Source organism: Sapajus apella, unplaced genomic scaffold (assembly GCF_009761245.1).
Source record: "Sapajus apella isolate SASKATOON/1434 unplaced genomic scaffold, GSC_monkey_1.0 scaffold212, whole genome shotgun sequence".
NCBI classification, from domain to species: domain Eukaryota; kingdom Metazoa; phylum Chordata; class Mammalia; order Primates; family Cebidae; genus Sapajus; species Sapajus apella.
In genome coordinates this window covers 418,002-438,648 of record NW_022437152.1, presented here as the reverse complement: position 1 = coordinate 438,648, position 20,647 = coordinate 418,002, and the positions used below count along the sequence as shown (strand labels likewise).

The 20,647-nt window shown below is 62.1% G+C and overlaps 1 protein-coding gene across 1 annotated transcript in view; it reads right to left on the bottom strand.

The window, feature by feature from the left end:
• Positions 1–10,936, bottom strand: part of MUC5B (mucin 5B, oligomeric mucus/gel-forming) — a 36,563-nt gene extending 25,627 nt beyond the window's left edge. Inside the window, exons 1-19 of the mRNA XM_032270577.1 lie at positions 10,867–10,936; positions 8,417–8,473; positions 7,463–7,534; positions 6,885–7,146; positions 6,618–6,732; positions 6,365–6,455; positions 5,996–6,102; positions 5,018–5,219; positions 4,521–4,646; positions 4,011–4,128; positions 3,782–3,920; positions 3,072–3,182; positions 2,753–2,822; positions 2,224–2,361; positions 1,700–1,864; positions 1,308–1,402; positions 1,091–1,217; positions 594–849; positions 6–61 (exon numbers count right to left, since the gene is read on the bottom strand). Of these exons, the coding sequence (XP_032126468.1) occupies positions 6–61; positions 594–849; positions 1,091–1,217; positions 1,308–1,402; positions 1,700–1,864; positions 2,224–2,361; positions 2,753–2,822; positions 3,072–3,182; positions 3,782–3,920; positions 4,011–4,128; positions 4,521–4,646; positions 5,018–5,219; positions 5,996–6,102; positions 6,365–6,455; positions 6,618–6,732; positions 6,885–7,146; positions 7,463–7,534; positions 8,417–8,473; positions 10,867–10,936 (2,377 nt within the window). The remainder of the gene's footprint in view (positions 1–5; positions 62–593; positions 850–1,090; positions 1,218–1,307; positions 1,403–1,699; positions 1,865–2,223; positions 2,362–2,752; positions 2,823–3,071; positions 3,183–3,781; positions 3,921–4,010; positions 4,129–4,520; positions 4,647–5,017; positions 5,220–5,995; positions 6,103–6,364; positions 6,456–6,617; positions 6,733–6,884; positions 7,147–7,462; positions 7,535–8,416; positions 8,474–10,866) is intronic.
• Between the last annotated feature and the right edge of the window lie 9,711 nt (positions 10,937–20,647).

Genomic DNA, 20,647 nt, shown 5'->3' with positions numbered 1-20,647 from the left:
CCTACCTGTGCTTCTCTGCAGGGAGGCTCCCAGACAGCTCAGCTTCCCGCCTGCACACGAGCTGTGAGAGATGAACCGCACAGCCTGGACCTGTGGCCCACACCCCACACACCCCACCCTGGGCTCCTGAGCCCCCCCCGAGCACCCGGCCTCCCCAGCCTGGCCGCCTCCTTGTAAGGCCAGCTGGTGCCTGCCGCCGGGTTCTATGGGAGACCCCAAGTCCCTCGGAGGCTCGTGGGCAAATACACACAGATGGGCGACCAGGCAGTCGGGACCCTGGGGTTAGGAGCAGCCTTTGAGGCCAGGGTGGGAGTGGGGGCTGCCCCCCCTTTCCTGGCAGGGGCTGCCATTCAGACCAAGATGAGAACAGCCAGCAGGCATCCTCCCGGCCGGGAATTTTCTTTTCAGAACACACGGGGCCCACCCTGTGCCGCCCTCCCCAGCCTGGCCCCTTGTGTCTCAGAACCCTCGTTGGGGGGCACAGAAGGCTTCGGGCGTGGAGCGGAAGTTCAGTGGGAGGCCACTGTCTGCGCAGGGAGGGCGGGTGGTGGCTTCCAGGAGCACCCAGGACCTGCTCCCCGGCCGGCTCTTACCACACGGCGCCCTCGTCATGCACGACCTCCCCGGGGGCCAGCACGGTGCCGTGAACGTAGCAGGGGCACTCTCGGGCGGGCACACAGGCACCCGCATCGTTGAGGAAGGTGCCAGCGGGGCAGGCGCAGCCATCCACAGGCACGAAGGTGACGCCGCAGGTGACATCGGCCTCACTCAGGCCGCGGCAGGTAGGCTGGCAGGTGTCCACCACGTAGGCGTAGCGCTGGGACTCGGGGCAGCTCTGCATGTACCTGGCTACGGTTGGGAGGAGGGGGGACAGGTCGGTGGCTGGGCAGCCCGCTGACCCCCACCTGCCCCATCCTCAATGCTGCGTCCCCGTCTGTGACTCAGGGATCACGAGGGATCGAGGTTCTTGCGAGGCTGGGATGAGGAGGTGCCAAGCTCGGGGCTGAGAACCGTGTGGGTGACAGGTGCCGCCACCCAGGGTCCCCGCGCCCCCACGCAGTGTGACACCTCCACCCCGTGGAACACTCACTGCAGACGCCGCCCCTCCAGCCGCTGAGCTGCACGCCCTTGGCGGCGCAGGCGAGCACGTAGGAGGACAGGGCGGCACACAAGCAGTCCTCGCTGCGCTCACAGTTGCAGCTGTCAAACATGCAGTTCTGCGGGGAGGGGGGCGTCAGGGACCCCAGCCCGCCACGGCCCCCCACCCGTCCTGTGCAGGCCTTGGGGACTGCCTCACGGCCTCTCACCGAGTGGAAGGGTTTGGGGTTGATGACGGAGTGGCAGGGCAAGAAGGCACCGGCGGGGTCGGTCAGCCGTGAGCACCAGTGCCGGGCGTAGTTCTCTGTGGGGAGGACCCGGCCCCATCTCCATGACCGCCCTGAAGCCCACAGCCCACCCCCAACACACACAGAGGCCTTGGCACCCTCAGCCCTGGGAACGGTGAGTTGGAATTTGGAGGCTCACGTGCTGCGCCTTGGGGGTCCCAGCCACCTGGCCCCAAGCGCCTACCTCCCGATGCCTCCCACCTGCCTCCATGGGGTCCCCAATCCCACCCGGGGGTTCCCGTGGCCCAGGGGACAGGAAGGTGCTGGGTGGCACTTGAGCCTGAGGTGACTGCGGGGGTGTGGGCGAGGGGTACCATTCTCCACACTGAGGGAGCAGGGGTCCTCGAAGCTGTTCCTGGCATTGGCACAGGCGGCCTGGGCCTTCCAGGTGTTGGCGAACGCTGCACCCGTGGCTTCTACCACCCCACTGAGGGCCGTGAAGTCGTCAGCCTGGTTCTGGTTGAAGTTCCCACACAGGCCTGGGGGATGTCAGTGGCTGCTGTTGGACCCAGCTGCTCCTGGCCCCTGCCGGTGCTCCAGGCACCACACGGGGCGGAACGGCCGAGAGCCCTGTCCCCGGATTCTGCTTCCAGGCCCATCTGCAGATAAGCCCCGGGGGGCCGGCCCCTGTGCGGAGCCAATGTGAGCCAGGGCAGCGCTGCCTTCTCCCTCCGCCCGGCCACTTCTGGGGCACCGGTCAGGACACCAGCACAGGGTCTCCGCCGTGCCCTGGGAGCAGCCCCCTCCCTGGCCTCCTGCCCGCCTCTGCCTGCCCTCTCTCTGCAGCCTGGTGCTAGTCCAGGCCCCACGCCCACCGAAGGCCCCTGCCCAGCCTCACCGCACATCTGGCCCTGGTGGGCGGGGTCCAGCCTGACAAACACCTGCATGAGAGGCACCAGCTGCACCAGCAGCTGCAGCCCCAGGCCTGTCTGCACCACGACGAAGAAGCTTGAAGGCCGGAACAGGGTGATGTTGGCTGCGGGGAGTGTGGAGGAGAGGCCGGTCAGGGCTGCGGGGCCAGATATGGCCAGATCGGAGGGGCAGGGCATCCAGCAGGCCGGGCCACCCCACTGAGACCCGGGAGTGGGCAGGAGCCCTCACGCTCTGCCCTGTGCCTGCAGCCACCAAGTGGCCAGGACCCCCGAGAGACTGGGGCTCGGCGAGCTGGATGTGGGGTCCCCCCCGCAGCCTGGGTAGGAGCCTGGCATCCCCACTCAGCCGATGAGAAACCGACCACAGGAAGCTCCTGGAGCTGCCTGAGGCCATGGAGAGCTGGCAGGGGGCTGAGCTGACACCGCACAGGCTGTGGGAGCCGCCCCTGCTCGGGAGGCGCCGCCCGGCCTGGCCGTTCTGGGGCAGCTGCGTACCTGCCGACAGGGGCAGCTGCGTGTAGATGGAGTTCATGAACACCGCACCGTCCGCCTGGACCCGGATGGCCTGCCAGGAGGAGGCGGGCGGGAGATCAGCTGTGGGGAGGAGCCTGTTCCCGATTCTCAAATGAGGGGGTGGCCTGCCCAGGGGCCACCACAGAGAAGCTCGGGCCTGGGCCTGCAGTGGGCTGTGCAGCTGCCCACCAGGAGGGGCTGCCCAGCCTCGAGGCTGGAGGGGAGCTCTGACCGCACTTGTTCCCCACACGCCTTCAAACGCCCCTTCCCGCCCCAGCCCAGGCCCAGGCCAGCTCCTCACCAGGTCCCCGCCATCCAGGTTGAGCGTCACTGCTTTGAGGCAGTTCTCGTTGTCCGTGAGGCCGCACTTCCGCAGCTCGGCCAGCACCGTGAAGCTGCCGTCAGCACATTGCTGGGGAGGGACCCATGCACGCATTGGGTCTGGCTCGATGTGGGGCGTCCCCCCAAAATGTGCTGGGGACGCCCTTGTGGGGGATGTGGCTCTGCAGGGAGGTGCCCGTGGCCCCTCTGCTCACCTCCCAGCAGGTTCTCTCAGGGCCTGGGGCTCCTTGACCCCGTACCGCTCCGCAGGGAGATCCACCCCTCCATGGCCATCATGGGGACCCAGGGCTCCCCCTCAGCAGGGAGATCCACCCCTCCATGGCCATCACGGGGACCCAGGGCTCCCCCTCAGCAGAGAGATCCACCCCTCCATGGCCATCACGGGGACCCAGGGCTCCCCCTCAGCAGGGAGATCCACCCCTCCATGGCCATCATGGGGACCCAGGGCTCCCCCTCAGCAGAGATCCATCCCTCCATGGCCATCATGGGGACCCAGGGCTCCCCCTCAGCAGAGATCCATCCCTCCATGGCCATCGTGGGGACCCAGGGCTCCCCCTCAGCAGGGAGATCCACCCACTATGGCCATCGTGGGGGCCGCCCCTGGGCAGAAGGGGCGTGAGGGTCCCCTGGAGGGGCTGGGTGTCTGGAGACCCTGCCCCGAAGCCAGACCTTGGACAGGACATAGCTGCAGTCACCGTGGAGATCGTAGAGTTTCTCATCGTAGGTGGAGATGTGGGCCCCGCCCTGCACGGAGCAGGTGCCCGGACACGGCAGATCCTGGCACTGCCACAGCCCCCCGGAGCAGGTGCTGGGGAGGGAGGCCGTGAGCGGAGCAAGTGTGCTGGGAGGAGGCAGGCCACACCCTGCACACCCCGACCCCAGGCTATCAGGTGCATACCAGGAGCTGCAGGTGGTGTTGAAGGAGGCGCCCGGGCTGTAGGTGCGGCCGCCGTGGGTGCAGGGGCACTGCCCGAGAGGCAGGCAGCCGGAGTGCGTGACATCATCTAGCACCGTGCCTGTGGGGGGGGGCAGGAGGCGGGGCTGGCCCGTGGATGGGGCACCACTCTGAGGTCAGAAGACTCCCCGCCTTGGGGACGCGCCGCCTCCCTCCAGGAGGAAGTCGGGCACCAGGACGCAGTCCCCGCCCTGAGCCCCACCCATTTGGATGAGCACCAACCACCTCTGGGCCTCAGTTTCCCCACCAGGCTCGGGTGGCAGGGCTCTGCCTCCCTCCACACATCGGCCGGTTGCCCGGCGCCCTCCTGGCCAGTGCCCGCCCCTGCCCTGGGTCCCCAGGTGGGACTTTCTGGCATGAGGGGCTCTGATCTGGGCCTGATGAGGCTGGGGGCGGGGTTGGGAGCAGAGACCCGAAAGCCCCCGGGGGGCGCCCAGGGCACCCGGGACCTGCCTGGGGGGCAGAAGCAGCCGTCCACGCAGTGCTCCTCGCAGAGCTGTGCGCGCTGGGGGTTGGAGCAGGTGTCCGTGCAGGGCGAGCCGCACTCCTGGTGCTGCATGTTGAGGGGGCAGGTCCGGGCTGCGGGGAAGGAGGTGGGGCTGGGCCGGGGAGGGACCCACGCTGTCCACGTGGTCAGCTCCAGCCACCTGCCACCGCCTTCTGCATGCCATCAAGTCCGCAGAAGCCAGAGCTGGGCCCCAGGATGGTTGTGAGGTCCACCCTCCGGCCCCACCCCCGCCACCTCCGGTGCAGCCTCTCCTGCTCCTGCAGCCCCCGGAGGCCCCGCCCCTTCTTGGGGTTCTGGGGCGGCCTCTGCCAATATGCCCAAGGGGAGTCCTCTGCCCTCAACCCCCATCCCCCAGGCCTCCCCACCCCACTGTGGCCGCTGAGGCACTCCCCGTGCCCCTTCTCCCCAGCGTAATCCCTGGCAAAGGCCCACGGGCACTCACGGCAGAGGTCGGGGCGCCTCCAGTTCTGTGGCTGGCCACCTGCGTGGGCGCACTGGCGCGAGTATTCCGCAAAGGTGGCACACAGGCAGGTGGGGCAGTGGCACAGGTCCTGGGTGCAGGCGGCCATGTACTCAGCGCTGTCCACCAGCGCCTGGCACTCCGCAAAGGCCGACCCCAGCAGGGTGCGGCGGCAGATGCCCTCCTGAGGAGCACAGTGGGCCAGGCTGGGCACCCCTGTCCTTCACTGGGGCTGCCACAGCGCTGGAACACAACCCAGGCCAGGCCAGGCCAGGAAGGCCTCTCCCCCTCGGGGCCCCTGATACACAACCCCACGCCACCCACTGTGGCCTCACAGCTGCCAGCGCAGAGCCCCACTTGACCCTCGGGGAGTGACCCATGACTCTGGGCCCCACCAGGATGTGCCTGCCTTGGAGTGAGTGCCCAAGAAAGGTGTGGACCCCGCCCTGGGAGGCAGCTCCTAGAAAGGGAGGTGGAGGCCCTGCCTCTCTGGGCAGCTCAGCCGGTTCAGGGCAGCACAGCGGTGAGTGTCCTCTGTCCCCAGGCCTCCGGTGTCCGGCTGTGGGGCCCCGCTCCCCACTGAGGGCTGACGCTCTCATTCATGGCACGATTTAAGGCTAAGAGATCCTGCTGGTTTGGGTTTCCAGAAGCCTCCAGGCCCCTTCTGAGTTCCCGTGCCGGTGGGAAGGGCTTGCTCGGGGCTCCCCGAGGGCCCACCCTCAGCCCAGCCCATGTGGTGTGGCCTGTATTCACTCACACAGATGGGCACATACGTGGCCCGAGGAACACGTATACCACCACACGTGGACGGCGTGTGCCGTGGAACTGAGCACACAGAGCATGGCTGCCTGGACCCCCTCTGACGCCACCATCTCTCCTGGTCAGCTGGGGACGTTCCTCAAACCTCAGCCCGGCTCCCCCTGCACCTGGAGGCCGTCCCTGCCCAGGAGCAGGGCTCACCTCGTCCGTGCAATTGTCGGTCAGCAAGGGCAGTGGGTCTGGGCACTGCTCTGTGGGCCCGTCCAGCTTCTGCAGGTTCCCAAACTGGAGAGGGCTCAGCCTGGCGTCTGCCGGGAAGAAGCATGGGTCATGGGTGTGGCGGCTCTGAGGGGTTCCTGGGGACAGGGTCTGGGCTCCCACTTCCTGAGGCCAGGCCAGAGGACTGCCGCTCATGCCTGGGGCCAATGCCCCCAGGGGCACTCCTCCCCCAACCAGGACCACAGCCCATGTGGCCCCTCCCTGCCCGCTGCCCCCTCCCTCCTCCCCGGAACTGTGGTCCTTGGCTGACCGACATAACCGGTCGCCACCCCCTCTGCCCGTGGTACTCACTGTGGGCATAGAACTCGTTGAAGGCTGGGAGGCCGTTGAAGTCCCCGCACAGGCCGCAGGTTTGGTTGGCGTATTTGGGGTCCAGCTCCAGCTGAGAATGGGGGAGGGGCAGCTCCAGCCTCAGGGTCTCTGATCCCCCCCACTGGCCACATGCCCCACGTCCTGCGACCCCAAGCCCAGGGAAGCGTCCTTCAACTCCCTGTGGGGGTTTTGCGGCCTGGTCTGGAGGACAAGGGGCAAGGGGCTTCCTCACCAGGGCGCTGTCCTCTCCGTTCCACAGGAAGGTCAGGATGAGCCGGACGCTGACCTTGATGTGGTCCCCGCTACGCTCCACCAGGAGGCCAGTGCGGCTGTAGGGCAGCTCCTCCCTGCACAGACAGCAGGGTCTCTTCCTGGGCCCGGCCCTCCCAGCTGCCTGCCAGCCAACCCTGCCCCAGCCCTGGCGCAGGTCAGACACGGCCACTGGGGGAGGTGGCATCACGTGCCCGGCCCTCGGCCTTCCCCAGGGTGGCCGGCTCACCGCTGCCCATTGACCAGGATGGAGCCGTTGGACACCTCCAGCACCAGCCCCTGGGCCTTGATGACAACACGGGTGACCACAGGCCTGGAGCCCACCAGGCCTCGGCGCAGCTGCACGTTGAAGTCCTCGTAGGCGGCGCCGCAGTGCTCAGAGAGCACGTAGTTGCAGAGGCCAGGAAAGCGGAAGACGTCGCCGTCAAAGGTCTTGTAGTGGAAGTCACCCCACGTGCTGCACACACGCCCGTTGTGCGCCGGGTTCATGGCTGCGGGGGACATCTCAGATGAAGCCCTCCTACCCCCACGCCACCCCCACCAGGAGCCTCCCCTGGGCCGGGGCACCCCGGCTTTGGAGCGGAAAGGCCCGCCGTCGGCTCCCGGCCGTGCCCTGCCTGGCCCCCGCCCCCGGGCGGCCTCTGTTTCACTCCATGTTGGTGATTCGTTCCCCCTCCCCATGGCGGCCCGTGACCTGGGCCTGGCCCTGTGGCCCCACCTGGTGCCAGCTGCATCCCTAGATCTGGGCCTCTACCCTTGGCCCTGGCAAACCTCCCCTTCCAGCTGGCAGGGGCAGCGCCTGCTTACCGCTCAGGCTGGGGAAGACGGTGACGGGTGGAACAAAGCTCACACGCCGGGCAGACGCAGACGTCACAGAGCCTGCGGGTGAGGGCCGGTCACCCCGGGAACCTAGGTAGGAAGGGGTAGCAGAGACACCCTTCCGGGCCCTACCCTCCTCACCAGCCCCCAGAGTGGAAGGGGAGCCCAAAACTGACGGGCTGGAGACAAGGCAGCTCCTTCACCCCTTGGCCCCATCCACCCCAGAAATACTGCTGCTCTTGTGTATTTTGGCCTCTGTGTGTATGCGTGTGCCTGTGTGCGTGTGTGTGCAGTGTGTGGTCTGTGTGCGTGCATGTGTGGGTGCCTGTGTGCAGGTGCCTGTATGCACGTGTGTGTGCCTTGTGTGTGTGCATGTGCTTGTGTGCATGTGTGTGTCTTGTGCGTGTCTGTGTGCGTGTGCGCATGTGTGCCTTGTGCATGTGTGTGAGTGCATTTGTGCCTTGTGCGTATCTGTGCATGTGCATGTGTGTGCACCTGTGTGCATGCGTGTGCATGAGTGTGCCGTGTGCATGCATGTGTGCATGTGGTTGCGTGTGCGTGTGTGTGCCTTGTGCGTGTCTGTGTGCATGTGAGAGTGTGTGTGTGCACCTGTGTGCATGTGCGTGTGTGCCTGTGTTTGTGTGTGTCTTGTGTGTGTGTGTGCCGTGTGCATGCATGTGTGCATGTGGCTGCATGTGCGTGTGTGTGCCTTGTGCATGTCTGCGTGCATGTGTGTGTGTGTGCGTGTGCACATCTCTCTGCCCTGCACTTTCTTCTTCGGAGCACCCATCCCCACCCTGGGCCAGCACTGTCCCGGGTAGGGGACCCAGGGAGAGTCTCTGTGGGACTCATGGCTGCGTGGAGAGGTGTCAGACTGCCCCAGCCCGAATCCCAGCCCCTCCAGCCTGGTCAGGAACCCGCCGCATGAGTCCGGCCACGTACCACCGTCTGTGCTGTACCCTGTGCTCCCCCCGCTCGGCTCAGCAGGGTTCTGGGTCTCTAAAGGAAGAGGGGATGGGAGTCAGTGGGGAACCAGATGTGGCTGCCAGCCACGAACCTGGCCACGGACTTGGCCACATCCGTGGCAGCCTCATGTGGGGTCTGAGGTGGGGTCTCCATGCCCTTCAGGCTCCCCTGCATGGCATACTCTGGCCAAGTCCAGGACTCCTCCCCCGATGCTCAGGCAACCTCAACCAGCAACCACAGACGCCTCCCCTGCCACTCAATGCTATGGAAAACCTGCAGGATGGAAGCTTCCAGCAGGGCCCCTGCACTGCCCCCAGCAGGACCTGCACCTGCCCTGTGACCCCCACTCTCCCTGATGGACATGTGGGGTGGTGCCTCCTTCTCAAGCAATGGGGGAGGAAGATGGAATCAGGAAAAGGCGTTGGCCGCCCCAGGGGGGATTCAGCCCCATCCCAGGCGTCCCTGAAGCAGGACAAAGCCTCGCTTTGTTGGGAAGACACAGCTGGAGCCTTCCGGGCGTGACCTAGCAGAAACCTAAGCCCAGAACGAGTTTCGAGCTGGAACCCTAAGTCAGGGCGAGAGGGGCAGCTGGGGGCAGGCCTCAGGGCGGAGCAAGCGGTGTGGCCGTGGATGCTGTGACGGCTGCCCACTGCCTCCGTGCAGGGCCTCACCCACCGGCCCCGTGGAGGCTGGACTCTAAGCAGAGAACCCTGGAAAGAGGCAGCTGCCACCCCCAGGACTCTGAGGCCCCCTGACCCCCAGGCCTCTGTCTGCCCAGTTTGGGTTGGGGCACTTCCTTCCCGGGTCCCCAGAGCTCCTCTCTGGAGCCAGTCTGAGATAGCCCAGCCCAGGTCCGTGCTCCATGGGGAGGCTGGAGAGGGCCCAGCCCAGGCCTGTATTTCCGTGGGGATGCTGGAGGGGCGGCCGCAGTCCCTACGGCAGGGTCAGGGCTCAGCGAGGTGCCAGCACCTGTGGTGTGAGCTCTGACCTGGCGGGCCGGTGGCCGACAGCTCACATCCTGCCTGGCCCTCCCAGCCTGGTCCTGCTGACATCTGGGAACTACCGCAGGGGCTGGCTCCGGAAGCTCCCCGTGTCCTCTACCTGACCCCCAGCTCACAGCCCTGCCCACGAGTGCAGCCCAGCCCGGACACTGCCACCCATGGCGCCTGCCCCAGGCGGCCCCTCTGTGACCCAGGCAGCCCCTGCCCCGCCCAGGCTGACCGACCCTGGGCATCTGCTCCGTGTGGCGCCCTCCTTGGTCTGGGCCACCTGGTCCTCCATCTTGAGGCCAGAGAAGTGCCCGCCACCAGCCACCCCGTCACCCTGGGGTGTGTCCCTTAGCATGAAGCCGCTCTGTGCAGGGCCCGCCTCGCCCTGACCACAGGGTGTGCATCTCGAAACTAGAGCACCGTCCCTGCTGAGGGCTTGACCCCCAGCTTGGATGTGCGTGGGGCCCGGTGGGCTGACGGCCCCTGGCCTCCCTGCTCAAAAGAGGGGCGCCCAGGCTGCATGGCCCCGAAGAGCCAGTCGAGAGGACATGGCTATTCTGGTCAATCCAGCGCCGAAATCTTTCGGTCAGAGACAGCTCCCGCGGTCCACACTGGGAGCCACTGGAGGAAGCCCCGGGCCTCCAGCACTGCTGACCACACAGCAAGGGGGCTTGGGTCAGGGACCCTGAGGGGACCATCCCCTCCCCTCCCTGCCTCCCTTCCACAGGTGGAGAGAGCCCCAGAGCCTTGCCTGCCCAGCCCAGACCCCAAGCTTGGGAGCGGGAGGAGGTCTGGGCCGGGAGGGGCTTCAGCAGCCTTGGGGCAGGGTGTCTCCCGGTGGCCCAAGGCCATGTCTTTCTCTGTTGACAATATTAACGCTGTGGCAGACGGCAGGCGAGGGAAACCACTTGGCTGAGAGCCCTGTGGACAGCCCCATGGGAGTCGGGCCTGGGTTCAGGCCGTGGCTCTCACAGCTGGCCGTGCAGTCCAGAGGATGGTGCCTCAGCTGCCCTGCCGGCTGTGACTCCCAGGCCGGTCATGGAGGGCAGAGCCTGTCCTGGGCAGTCCCTGCTCACTCATGCCTGGGCCTCACAGGGCCCCAGAGAGACCCTCAGCCGTGGCCCCCGACCCCAGTGCCAACTCCTGCCCCACCCCCAAGGCCAGGACCCTCTCGGGGGTCTCCCAGGGGCCCTGCTCCTCGGCCAGCGCCCGACATCTCCTGACACCCCATGCAAGCCAGCCCCAGTGTTCCCTGACACTGTGAGCAGTGGGGCCCAGGAGCCCTGTGTTGGGGACACGTAGGGTCCCATCCAGGACACTCCTGGGGGAATAGGGGATCTGCTCGTGCACGCTGCAGGAGAAGCCCCCAGGCAAGCAGCCCGCAGAGACCCCCGCTGTGAAGATGGCGTCCGGAGGGGCCGAGTGGGGGGCCCTTACCTGCCTGCCTCACCACGAGCAGGGCCACCAGGACCCACACCGGCACCCGGCACACACTCCGGGCACCCATCCTGGGGCTGGCACGAGGGTGGGGGCGTGGACGGGCAGGGAGGGAGCCTGGCCGGGTGCTTGCTCCCCTGGGGGCCCCGGCTTATGTAGCAGGGAGCCATGGCCCCGAGCCAGGCCAGGCCACGCAGGGCACCCTGCTCTTCTCCGCTCAAGCCACGTGTGTTTGCTCTCGGGGAGGGGCTGTGGCAGGGAAGAGGCCTGGAGCAGGAAGGATTTGCAGCTCTGTGCTCTAAGGCCAAGACGCCCCTGCCCCCAGCAACTTCGGAGAATTGGAAGGGAGAGGAGAACAGCCAGTCCCACCTGGCACCCGTCCTAGGCGGCAAAGCCGCTGCAGTGCAGGGTGGGCCTTGGACCCAGGGTCGGTGGAACCAGTGGTCAGCCAGCCTGACTCACAGCCCCATTCTGGCTCCTGCTGGGAGGAAACCCCAGCCTCTGGGCAGCTCCCCTGGCCGCTCCCCATGGGTCCCTGAGGCCTGGGGAGGGTCCCCGAGGCTGCAGCTCCTCTCTGGCCACTGCTCAGCCAGCAGGGAGGCCCGGGACTCCTGCTCAGCTCAGGCGTGCATGTGGCCAAGACGCTCAGTCTCGGTGGCTTGTGGAGGTCCTTGGAGGAGGTCACGTTTCCAGAGACCCCAGCCCAGCTGACCAGAGCCCCTCGAAGACCCTGGGAGGGCTCTGGGCTCATCTGTTTCAAGGTCCAAGTTCAAGGGGAAACCCGGGCCGGAGGGTGCCCTGGCCGTGTACCCGGGAGTCAGCTGTGCTGGTCCAACACCAGCCCTGCCCAGGCAGGCCGCAGGCCACCAGCCCTGTGTCCATTTGGCCTCCATCTCACTCCAGGACCCCTCATTAACCCTGGCAGGGTTAAGGAAGGAGCTGCTCCTTGGGGTCCTGGACTTGCCCAGGGTCCTGAGCCTGGCCCACGTGGAGGCTGCAAAAGTCTAGCACCACCCAAGGTGGTGGGTGGCCTCCTGGGGGCCACGTGGCAAACCCGACCAGGAACAGCCTCCACAGATGGCGTCACCTACAGGACACTCTGTCCACGCGGTAGCACCTCCTGCAAACACCCCTGCCTGCATGACCCGAGCTGGAGACGCTCCCACCCCCTGGCTCCCCGGCCGCCAGCGTCCTGAATGCTCCGAGGAGCAGACCCCAGGCGGGAAGCCCCAGGTGGGGTGGGGTGGGGTGGCCTCGTCCAGCCCCAGGGGACTGGATGGCCCCCTGGAGGTTCCTCGGAGCCCGAGGCCCGTGGCAGAGGCTGGGACCCGCCTTCTCCCTTTGTGGCAGTTTATCTGTCTCAGGGTGCGCCTCAGGCTTCTGGGGGAAGGGGGCTCCCAGATCTCAGCATGGCTTAGACCCCGGCTCCTGCCCACTTCCGGGACTCTAGAGCATGTGCTCGGTCGCCAGCTCCCTGCACCCCACCAACGGCATCTCCAAAGCTGAAGGCTCCAGGGTCTCTGCGGTCTCCGACAGTCCCCGTCACAGGGACCCTGCACCAGCTCCCCTGCGTTTGTCTTTCTGAAGTTAAATTCTTAGTGGTGGGATTTCTGGGGCAAGACGAAAGCCCATTTGCAAGGCTTTGACCCGCCTCACACTCAACAGGATGTGAGGAACCAAGACACACAAGAAGTCAGAAGCGTCGGCTGAGACGTGGGGACCCAGGGCCCCTCGCCCGGCCGGGGCGGGACCAGCAGCTCCACTCTGCGTCCGTCCCCAGAGGCCCTGGGAGCGGCTCATGAAGGAAGGTCTGCACCCCCACATCCGTAGCAGCACCTCTGACAGGGCGAAAGCTGCCTGCACGTCCACTGACGGGGGACCAGTCAGCCCCACGAGGCCACCGCGCGCGGCGGAACACAGTTAAGCTGTGAAAAGGAAAGGCTGGCCCAGGCTGCTCCATGGGGAAGCTGACACTGTGCAGAGGGGCAGGTGGACACAAAGGCAGAGGCGGGAGGGGCCTCGAGTGTGCGGCCCCCAGGGTCATGAAACCTGTGTGGACGGAGCGTGGACGGTGGGCGCCAGGGGCTGGCGGAGGGGCTCGGAGCCGGTCTTTCAGGGGACAGGGTTTCAGGTTGGGAAATGAGAACATTCTGGAGATGGCGGACAGGGACAGCAACGTGAATGGACCTGGCCTGTTTTGCCACCTGTCCCCGCTCATGGCTGAGGCCCCCTGGAGGTTCCTCGGAGCCCGAGGCCCATGGCAGAGGCTGGGACCCGCCTTCTCCCTTTGTGGCAGTTTATCTGTCTCAGGGTGCGCCTCAGGCTTCTGGGGGAAGGGGGCTCCCAGATCTCAGCATGGCTTAGACCCCGGCTCCTGCTCACTTCCGGGACTCCAGAGCATGTGCTCGGTCGCCAGCTCCCCACACCCCACCGACGGCACCTCCAAAGCTGAAGGTTCCAGGGTCTCTGGGATCTCCGACCTCTTTCATATCCAGCCCAGTTGTCCTTTGACAGTGCGGCCCTGAGGTGGGCTGGGAGGCAATGACTGGCTGGTGGCCTTAAGAACGGTCAGGAGGGTTGGGGGCGCCCCACCTCAGGCTCCCCGCTGTGACTGTGCCCAGGCCCCGGCCAGACCCCTCTCCTCGGCCTTCCTGCCTGCTCCAGGCCAGGCTGGGCAAACGGGGCTCCCTGATGCTGTGACTCCTGGTCCTCACGCTGGGGAAGGGGTGTGCCTGCTGCCTAGGCCTCTGCTGCAGATGCCCCCACTCCCCCTCCACAGATCTCCCACCTCGGCCACAAGCCCTCCTGGCCTCCCTGACCCTGCCCATGGTGCCAGCTCACAAACTGATGCCCACCCAGGGACTGGGGCCACTCCTGATGTCTCCCTACAGCCCCTGCTGCCTGTCCCGGCCCTCCCTGACCACAGCCAGTGCCTGCGGCCTTCATGGGGGCTGGCGGCCCACTGAGGGGCAGTCCCCTCGCCCCCAGCTCAAGCGGGCCGGGCACCTCTGCACCAGTGAGAAGCGTTTCTCCGTGGCGGGACTGGGACCTGCAGGCAGCAGCTCCGGCCCAGCTCAGTGCCTGAGGCCCCACCCGCCCCGCCTCCACCCTGGAAGAGCCCCCAGGCAGAGGCCTCGCTCGCCTGTGGCCGGCTCGCAGTGACACCAAACCAGTGGGGCCCTGACTCTGCCTCGTCCCTCCCCCAGGCACCTCCCGGGGCAAAGGGCCCCTCAGGGACGGGGGTGGGTCCCGGGCAGGGGTCCGAGGTGGACGTCAGGGCCGCGGCTATTGAGACATCCCGGATGCGGCCGCGGGAGTCCAGCCTGTTTGCCCAGCGTGTTTGAAGAGTTCTCCTCTTCACAGTTGAAGGCGCTGAAAACAGGAGATAAAGGAAGCAAAGGGACGCAGCCGGTTCCTGCCGGGAAGGGGGGCCGGGCACAGACTCCCGGGGCGCAGGGAGCCTTCGCCTCGGACGTGCCAGGAACCTGCCCTGCGGCTCTGACGGGGTCTGAGCCAGGCCCAGCCCTGGGCGGGTCACTGTCATTCCGGCCAGGGGGCAGTGGGGACAAAGGGGCCACCTGGGCCACACAGAGCCAAACACGGGGGGGGGTTGATCCTGCCATGAATGAGGACCTGCCCGGGACCCCACAGAACCCTCCAGAGGCCGTCCAGGCTCCACTGGTCAGAGCCACTGTCTGCTGTCACCAGCTGCCCCAAGCCCAGCCTCTCAGCCCTGGGGGACACCCAGAGGGCTTGTCCACCGAAAAGCGTCGTCACCTGGGCTGGGGTCCCCGCATGGCCCAAGCCTCCCCTCCCCCACCACAGGGGTGCAGGTTTGAGTTGGGCCCCAGCCTCCATCAGCCCCGGGGACTGAGTGCTGCCTGCCAGCTCCACACTGGACACGTGGGGTGTCAGGCACAGCCTGGGGGTCACAAGCAGGGCTGGGCCCTGGGTCTGCTCCAAGCCAGGCCCCAGGCCATCCTGGGACAGGGGGTGGTGGCTGTGTGGGACCCTCAGCCTCGGCGGCCTCCTGCTCCCTGGCACATGGGCCCCCGGCTCCTAGGGTGGAGGTCTCACCAGGCCGCAGGCATGCTCCAGGGAGTCACCTGCTGGTGGGCCGAGGGGCCCAGTGTGTGACCGAACAGGATGGGTTCAGGGATGGGTGGGTCCAGCAAGGTGTCGCAGACCTTGGGGCCCCGGGTGGTGATGGGCTGCTTGCTCCTGGGTGCTGGGATGGCCAGGCCCCTGTCCCCGGTCCCCTGTCCCAGTACAGGTGGGGAGCTGTCCAGCAAGGCCCAGGGGTCTCAGAGCCAATGCCAGGTGTCCAGAAGCAGCAGGTGGAGGCACGTTGGTTCTTTTCGGCCCTTAGACCCTGGTCCACCCAGCGACAGGTACGACTGGGGGCCAAATCTCCCGGTGGGACGTGAAGCTATGGGAAAGGCAGGTCACCTTCCACCTGTGCACCCCAGTGCCCTGAGCTGCCCCTGCCCGGAGGATGCCCCACACGGGGGCTACAAGGCATGGAGACCCCCTCCTCCAGGACAACCCCTGCCCTGTGCGAACTTCTGAGGCAGGAGGAAAGCCCATCTTCAAAGCTTTCCTCCAGAGGACGCTGGAGCTCCCCTTCGGCCACTGCTCAGCCAGCAGGGAGGTCTGGAGGCTCCTGCTCAGCTCAGGCGAGCACCTGGCCGGGGCGTTCCAACTGGGTGGCTTGTGGGGGTCCCCAGAGGAGGCCCCATTTCCAGAGACCCCAGCCCAGCTGACCAGAGCCCCTCGAAGACCCTGGACCCCACCACCTGTCTCTGCTTCCTCCTGCTCTTTGCCCAGGCGGCCTCTCTGCCTGTCCCCCACCCCCTTCCTTCCTGACAATTCCGAGGAGTCCAGCTGTGTTCTGGCGCTGCCCTGGGCAGCGGAATTTGACAAGGACTAGAACAGAGTCCCGCCCTTTCGAGGCTTTGGTGGCGTGGCCTTTGCAGCAGCTTCCAAGGAATGGGAGAGGATGGGATGGTCCTCTGGGTGGGGCTGGGGGAGATGACGGCTGAGCTGCAAACCGGGGAACAGCAGGTGCAGAGACCCCGGCGCAGGGATGAGCTCGGCCCACTGGAGGGTCCGAGGGCACCGGTGTGGCTGCGCTGGCGCAGGGCGAGGGCAGGGTCAGGTGTGGGCAGGAGCCTGGGGGAGGGGGAATATCGACTGGATCATTTAAAGCAGGAAAACTACAGGGCATCTCTCTAAAATAGTGGTGAAATGTAGATGACATAACATTGATCACTTTCGCCTTGATTGATTGATTGATTTTTGTAGAGACGAGGTCCCACGGTGGCCCAGGCCATCATGAGCTCCCAGCCTCAAGCGATCCTCCCACCTCAGCCTCTCAAAATGCTGGGATGACGGCGTGAGTTCCCACACCGCCCATTCTGCCACCTTTAGGTCAATGTAGACTGTGGACTTCCCCGTTGTCCTGAACTGAAACTGCCCAAGGAACACCAGCTCCCCTCCCCTCCCCAAGCCCCAGGCATCCACCAACCTCATCTCTCTCGCGGCGCTTTGTCCTCTAGGGGACCGTGGATACACGGAATCACACTGAGGTAGAAGATGAGGCAGAAAAACTCATTTTCCTCCTTTCCTGCAGTGTGAGTAAGGAAGTGTACCCTGCTTTGCAAGCTTTATAAGTTTACAGATGCACATATTCTTGTTCTCTGTAGCTGAAAACTTCGAGTTCCTGCTTTTCCTGTGACGTGTCTGGGCAGGTCTGGATTGCAGTCGTCCAGGCCCCAGGGCGAAGGACACAGCAGGTCGTGCAAGGCTAAGCTAGTGGGCTCTGGACTGCACAGCGTCAGTCACATGTAAGCGTAGGTTGTAAACCTGCGGTTTTTAGTAAGCTGCCTCTGTTCTGCTCCTGCGTTTCACGTATAAAAGTCACGCTTTGTCTTTGTCCGGTGCTCAGTCTTTCGGATGTGAATCCCCTGAGCCACGGCGCACCATCATAAAGTCCTCCTGTTCCTCCCATCGTTCAACCCATCGGCCTCTCCGGTCTCCTGATTCCCGGAAGAATACAACACCTGTTCTGACGTGACCGGCTCATTTCACGGAGCATAGCGACCTCAGGGTCCGTCCGTGTTGCTGCCTGTGTCCGGATCTCCTTGCTTTTCTGAGGCTGAGTCAAGTCCCACCACGTGGACGGGCCCCATGGGGTGGTCCATTCGCCCGTGGATGGACCTTCAGGTTGCTTCTGCCTTTTGGCTTCGTGAGTGAGCTGCGATGGACATTGCGATGTGCCCAGGAATCCGAGCCCCTGTTTCCAGTTCCTTGGGTGGGGTCCCCCTGGCTCGGAGCAGAACAGCTGGCTGGCGTGGTGAGTCCATCTTTGACTTTCCAAGGAGCTGCTGGGCTGTTCCACAGAGGCTGTGCCATTTTATGTTCCCACCAGCCGCGTACGACGCTTCCAGTTTCTCTATGTCTTCACCAACACTTCATGTCTTCCTTTTTAAAAATCCATCGCCACATGATATTTCATTGCGGTCTGGATTTGCATTTCCCTAATAATTAGCGGTGTCCAGTGTCTTTGCATGTGCACATAAACCGTTGCTAGATTTCCTTTGGAAAAATGTCCATTCAGGCCAGGTGCAGTGGCTCACACCTGTAATCCCAGCACTTTGGGAAGCTGAGGTGGGTGGATCTCTTGAGGTCAGGAGTTCGAGACCAGCCTGGCCAACCCGGTGAAACCCCGTCTCTACTAAACATACAAAAACGAGCCAGGTGTGATAGTGCACACCTGTAATCCCAGCTACTTGGGAGGCTGAGGCAGGAGAATCTCTTGAAACTAGGAGGCAGAGGTTGCAGTGAGCCAAGATCATGCCACTGCACTCCAGCCTGGGCGACAGAATGAGAGAGAAAAAGAGAAATGTCCATTCATGTCCTTTGCCGATTTTTCAGTTTCGTTGCTTGGGTTTTGTTGTTGATACCTTTTAGGAGTTCTTTATATGTCCCGGATACTAATTCTTTATCAGGCGTATTATTGGTAAGTGTCTTCCCCTGTGCATGCCTTTTCACTCTCTTCTGATGCACAAAGGGTTTTAATTTTGATGAAGTCTTATTTGTCTATGGAATCATTGCCAAATTCAATGTCATAAAGATTTTCTCCCATGTTTTCTTATAAGGGCTTTACAATTTTATCTCTTATGTTTAGGTGTTTGATCTATTTCAAGGATTTAAAAAAAATTGTTATAAGGTAAGTGTTCAGTTGCACTCTTTTGCATGTGGATATACGGTTTTCCCAGAGCCATCTGTCAAAAGGACTGCCCTTTCTCCATTAAGCCGTCTTGGCACACAAGTTGAAAATCAATTGACCTGGCCGGGCACGGTGGCTCACACCTGTAATCCCAGCACTTTGGGAGGCCAAGGCCAACGGATCACCTGAGCTCAGGAGTTCGAGACCACACTGGGCAGCCTGGTGAAACCCACCCCTACTAAAATACAAAAAATCAGGCGGGCGTGATGGCAGAGGACTGTGGGCCCAAGTACTCAGAGGCTGAGGATCGCTTGAGCCCAGGAGGTGGAGGTTGCAGTGAACAGAGATTGCACCACTGCGCTCCAGCCTGGGTGGCGGATCAAAAGTCTGCCTCCAAAAAAAAGAAGGAAAAGAAAATCCTTTTCTGGCTCTCTGTTCCAGTCCATTGGGCCATATATCTGTCCTTATGCCAGTACCACAGCAACTTGATTACTGTGGCATTGTAATGTGTTTCAAAAGTAAGTATGGGCCGGGTGCAGTGGCTCGCACCTGTAATCCCAGCACTTTGGGAGGTCAGGGTGGGTGGATCACAAAGTCAGGAGTTTGAGACCAGCCTGGCCAACACTGTAAAACCCCATCTCTACTAAAAATACAAAACATAGCCAGGGATGGTGGTGCATGCCTGTAGTCCCAGCTAGTTGGGAGTCTGAGGCAGGAGAATCACTTGAACCCAGGAGGCAGAGATTGTGGTGAGCCAAGATTGGGCCACTGCACTCCAGCCTGGACAACATAAAAAAAAGAAGTATGAGTTCTCCACTTTTATTCTTTTCTAAGACTGTTTTGGCTGTTCAGGGTCCTTTGAGATGTTGTACAAAGTGTCGCATGGATTTTTCTGTTTCTACAAAAGTACCATCAGCATGTTGACAAGGATTGCATGGAATCTATACTACCTTTGAGTAGTATTGTTACCTTATGAATATTGTCTTCAAGTCCACGCACACAGGATGTCTTTCCCCTTTATGTCTTTCAGTATTTTTTCAGCAATGTTGTGTGGTTTTAGCGTAGAAATGTTCTGCATCTTCGGTTAAATTTATTTCCTAAGCATTTTATTATTTCCGATGCTATGTAAGCAGAATTGTTTTCTTAATATCCTTTTCCCATTGTTCATGGCTAGTGTATAGCAATTGCTGAATGCTTTAGTTAGCTTGAGTAGTTCTGGGGTGGAATTTTCAGGGATTTCTATATATAACATCATGCCATCTGTGAGCAGAGTCATGTGACTTCTTCCTATCCACTTTGAGTTTCTTTTCTTTCTCTTTCTTGCCTTATTGCTTTGGCGAGAACTTCTAACACTGTGCTGAATAGAAATGGTGGAGACAAGCCTTGTTGTCTTGCTCCCCATCTTAGAGGAAATGTTTTCAGCCTTTCATCGCTCAAGATGAGGTTGGCTGTGGGCTTTTTACATATGGCCTTTATCATGTTGAAATACTTTCCTCTTATTTCTAGTGGTTGTGTTTTCTTTGTTTGTTTTTTTGACCACGAAATGATGTTGAATTTTGACAGACACTTTTTCTGCATGCACTGAAATGATCATGGATTTTCCCCCCTTCATTTTAGTGATGTGTATTTCAATGGTTGATTTTCATATCTTGACCCACCCTTGCAGCCCAGGAGTGAAACCCATTTGATGTGGTGTATGATGCTTTTAAAAAACTGCTGAATTCAGCTTGCTACTTTGTGGAGGACTTTTTCATCGATATTTTAAGGGATATTGGTCTTTCGTTTTCTTTGCTTGCTTTGTCTCTGTCTGCTTTGGTCTCCGTGGCATGCCAGCCTCACAGAGTGAGTTAGGAAGTTGATATGGGTGCCGTTCTCGTGAGAGTCAGTAAGCCGCAAGAGAGCTGGTGTTTTTACAAAGGGCATTTCCGTACACACACGCTCTTGCCTGCTGCCATGTAGGATGTGCCTTTCCTCCTTCTTTACCTTCTGCCATGACTGTGAGGCTTCCCCAGCCGTGTGGAATTGTGAGTCCATTAAACTTCTTTTTCTTTACACATTACCCAGTCTTGGGTATATCTTCATAGCGGTATGAAAAGGGACTAATACACAAGTGCTCCCCCCAACTTTTTAAAAATCTTTTGGAAGAATTTGATACATATCAGTGTTAATTCTCCTTTGACGTTTGTTAGAATTAACCAGTAAAGCCGTCAGGTCCTGTGATTGTCTTTGTCGAGAGGGTTTTGATTACCGACTTCATCTTCTTCTCTACGTCTACTCAGTTTGTCCATTTCTTCATGAGGCAGTTTTGCTAGATAGAGCGCTTTTGAGGAATTCGACTATTTCTTCTAAGTTATCAAATTTGCTGGCAGGTAATTGTTCCTAGCATTCTCTTATGATCATTTCTGTTCCTGTAAAATTTGTGGTAATATCCCTTTCATTTCTGATTTTAGTAATTTGAATCTTCTCTTTTTTCTTACCCAGTCTAGCTAAAGGTTTGTCAACTTGACTGATCTTTTTAAAGAACCGACTTTTGGTTTCATTGAAGGCCTT